The sequence below is a fragment of the Thrips palmi genome, unplaced genomic scaffold (assembly GCF_012932325.1).
Source record: "Thrips palmi isolate BJ-2018 unplaced genomic scaffold, TpBJ-2018v1 HiC_scaffold_16, whole genome shotgun sequence".
Classification (NCBI taxonomy): Eukaryota; Metazoa; Arthropoda; class Insecta; order Thysanoptera; family Thripidae; genus Thrips; species Thrips palmi.
The window spans coordinates 11,496,676-11,500,444 of NW_023144625.1; the positions used below are offsets into that span (position 1 = coordinate 11,496,676).

Genomic DNA, 3,769 nt, shown 5'->3' on the forward strand with positions numbered 1-3,769 from the left:
CTCACTGCCCAAATGTTGACGGCCTGGCCAATTCGCGCTCCGTTTCGGATGCCGTTGCGCGACTGAAAGGTGAAAAGCGAAAATCCGCTAATGCCGGGACTTGAACCGGTGACAGGATGACGCTGCCTGAGGCGACGCCATCGACGCCAGCGAGGCCGGCGAGGCCAGCGAGACCAGGGACGCCAGCGCTCTCCGTCGGCGTGGTGTCTCCAGCGCGGCCGGAGGGGCCGGAGGGGCCGGAGGGGGAGGAGGGGGAGGACCGCGGGGACCAGAGGGCGCCAGTGCTGTCGCCGGGGTCGGACGCCTCCGAGGACTCGTCGCAGTCGTCGTCGGGCAGCCCGAAGACGACCAAGGGCAGCAAGATGGCGCACACGCTGGCGGACTCGCTGAACGACGCGCTGGGCGACATCATGATGCGCGATACGCTGGGCGACGCGCTGGGCGACACGCTGGCCGACGACGAGTCGGATCGCTACGCCGCCGCGTCGGCAGCGTCGGCCGCCAGGCGCCGCTCGTCGGACTGGGTGCCGGCCGCCGGCACGCCCATGAGGGCCATCATGGACGGCGCCACGGTGCCCACGCTGCCGCGGTACATCTTCAAGGCGCACGAGATGACGCAGAGCGTCAGGAACATCCTGCAGGTACGCGCCCCCCGCGCCCCTCACGCCCCGCCCACATCCACGCACTCGACGAGTTCAGATCACACGCACCCATCATGTCGAAACAAACAGGCAAGCTCGCGATGTGACTGCGGACCGAACCGGGATCCCCAAATTCGGAGGCACGACGCTAACCCCCTGCGCCACGCAGCCACCCAGCCACGCCCGGTGAACGGGCGCGGCGGCGGCGGCCCCAGGCACTCTGACAGCGCTTCCTCGTAAATCAAAGCGCGCACTTCCATTACATTGACAGAGTTTCGAAAGGAGAGCCAATACGACTTCCCACGACGAGCCGTCCTTCCAACACGCACCGCGCCGCGCCCCCACTCGGACCGCGAGGCGAGGCGGCCAGCGACAGCGGCGTTTTGTTTAATATTCATACGCACGCCGCGACCGCGCCTAGACTCGCCCCCATTCCAGTTGTTGCTGCTGCCACAACAAAGTGTGGGCAAATCCACCGGGTGCGATATGCCCGCTACACTGCAAGGGTGCCCCCCCCCCTTTCCCCCGGTGTAGCTTCGCCACTGCTTCAGGGGAACACAGCTAATCTCTCTGTCGGAGGCCTCGGCCTCGGGGCCTCACTTGAATAGTGCCACCCAGCCAGTAGTTTGGTTCCGAACAGTGCTTCGTCGCTCTATCTCTCTCGCGGCCCGAAGGTGTCCCACAAGGTCCCACAGGTGTGAGAGAGACAGAGCGACGAAAGCACTGTTCGGTAATGATTCATCGGCCAATCAATGTATCGACGCGCTGCAGCACGGCCCGGCCGGCGGAAGCGCGCGACGCACTTACAGTGTGACGAGGGCCGCGGGGGTCGGCGCCTTCGGTGGGCTGCTTCCGAACGGTGCTCTGTCTCTCTCGCACCCCAATGAGGGATGGCGCGAAGTGTTCGGACTCAGCCTGCCGGCATAGCGGAGCGGTGATACAATCGTCATTTTCCTCATACTCTCCTGTACATCCTCATCGATCCGTGGATTGGCTGGAAATTATTAAGGAGGGTCCCTGAGCTGGAGAGGACGCAGTGGAGGACGACCCGCCAAGGGTGCACCGGCACGGCCTGCACGGCCTGCACGGCGCATTAACGCCACCGTTAGCACGTGTCAGCACGCGTTGGCACGTCGGCGGCATGGCGCGGTGACGCCCCGCGCGACAGTCGTGATTACGCTGAGCCCTCCGCCGGGGCCCTGAGCCCTTCGGGGCAGAGGGGGAGGGGAGGGGGAGTCCCTCCGCACGTGTGACAGAGGCTCACGCCCGTTCGGGAATGGAACTAAAACGGTGGCGTGTTTTCGGTCCCCAGGAGTGCCTGCACACTGACGTCATCCTGGTGGCGGCCGACGAGGAGGTCCCCGCGCACAGCAAGGTCCTCAAGGAGCACGGCGGCGCGCTGTTCGCCATGGTGAGCAATACGCGCAGAGTGTGCAGCAAGCGCGTCACGCCGAAGGACATTGAAATGGTGTGTCTTGCCTCCAGGCGGAGGCGACGGGCCCCGACGGCCGCGTCCCGCTGCCCGACATGTCCGGCGAGGTGCTGCTGGAGCTGCTGCGCTTCGTGTACACTGCCACGGCGCCCGCGGTGGGCCGCATGCCGCGCGCCCTCATGGCGGCCGCGCACACCGCCGGGCTGGCCGAGCTCAAGGGCCGCTGCGCCGAGGTGCTGGTGCAGCGGCTCGACGTGCACAACGTCACGGAGATCTTCGAGCTGGCCGACAAGAACGAGGAGGAGCGCCTGAAGCGCGCGGCCGCCGTGCTGTTCCTGGAGAACGCCCAGGAGGTAGGCAGTGTGGCGGCCACGCGACGCACCCGTGTCACGCGGGTCGGCCTACCCGGAGGCGCCCGCCGCCTGCCAAGTCCAGGGTAGGCCGACCCGCCACGCGCGCCGGTCGCGCTGCGCGGCCCGCCCTGGCGTCCGCAGGCGCTCCGCCTGTAACGTTCCTCCGCTTCCTGGCCAAGGTCTACGAGACGGAGGAGTGGCACGCGGCGCTCGACCTGCGGCCCGCGGCCGTCATGCGCCTCGTACACATCGCCGTCACCAAGACCGCCACGGACTTCGGTTCCCTGAGCACGGGCACGCGCATCGTGCACCTCATCGCGCGCATCTACATGGTGGCCATCGTGCCCGTCGTCGGCTACGTGCTGTACGCCACGGTGAGTTCAAGCGGCCTGTCCTGGACGGGACACCGCGAACACTTCAATATCTCTCTGACGACTGTCTCCGCTGCGCAGGTGCGCAACAAGCTGAAGGCCTTCAAGGAGGGCAACAGCACGGCCACGGTGCCCACCACGGCGGCCGAGGTGGTCACCACGGTGGTGGCCGCCGTCAACCAGAGCGCGGCCGCGGCTCTCGGCCTGGAGGAGGACGACTTCTTCGCGTCAACGAATGACGAGCTCTAGACGCGAAGGCTGTTTCATTATTTCGATTTGTTGATGTTGTTGTTGTTGTTGTTACTGGTGTCAGTTTTTATTGGAGAGATGTTGCGGACTGCCACGGCCGGAAGACCGAACTGCGTCGCTACCCCCGCCGCCAGCACTCTCCAACGATCCCCATGGAGTGTCTGCCGCACGGGGTCGCGACAGCACCGCAGTTCGATTCTTTTGTCCGCGCCGCCGCAGCGCCGCAGCAGTACTGGGAGCACCGCGCCATTCCCGCGCCTGTCGATGCCGTGGACGTAGGAGGCCACATTCCGCGTTGTTGTGTCTTGTTGTTGTTTTTCAGAGTCATTAATAATTTTAGACCACATAAAATGTTCTTCTTGTTTTTCCCAGTATGGCCCGGGTTTGTGGGGACAAGTGCATGCTCGGCGGGCGGGGGACCGAAGGGGGACCCATCCGCGTGGCGTGTGGGTGATTGTCGCGTGGGCGTCCGGCGCCGAGCCGTGCCGTGCCGTGCCGAGCCACACCGTGCCGTGCCGAGCCGTGCCGTGCCCGCTGCCAATGCGGCACGCCAGCCAACTCCATCACGCGGCGTTGCCACCTTAGCGGCGTGCATGTATACATTCATGGAAAAGCCGGTGGAGTGCGCCCGCCCCGGCCCGGCCAGCCCGGCCTCCTGGCACTCGTTCTCCTTCTCGGCGAGCTCGGCCCTTGCCGCCGCCGCCGCTGCCGCCGGGGCCTGCT

At 66.1% G+C, this 3,769-nt stretch overlaps 1 protein-coding gene across 1 annotated transcript; it reads left to right on the forward strand.

Annotated features, from left to right (window-relative positions):
* The first annotated feature begins 362 nt into the window (after nt 1-362).
* On the forward strand, nt 363-3,370 carry LOC117643007 (speckle-type POZ protein-like). The gene is made up of 5 exons (XM_034381643.1): nt 363-641; nt 1,954-2,052; nt 2,127-2,426; nt 2,606-2,800; nt 2,879-3,370. Exons 1-5 carry the CDS (start codon nt 363-365, stop codon nt 3,044-3,046), a joined length of 1,041 nt encoding a protein of 346 aa, XP_034237534.1. The 3' UTR covers nt 3,047-3,370.
* Nucleotides 3,371-3,769: the final 399 nt, after the last annotated feature.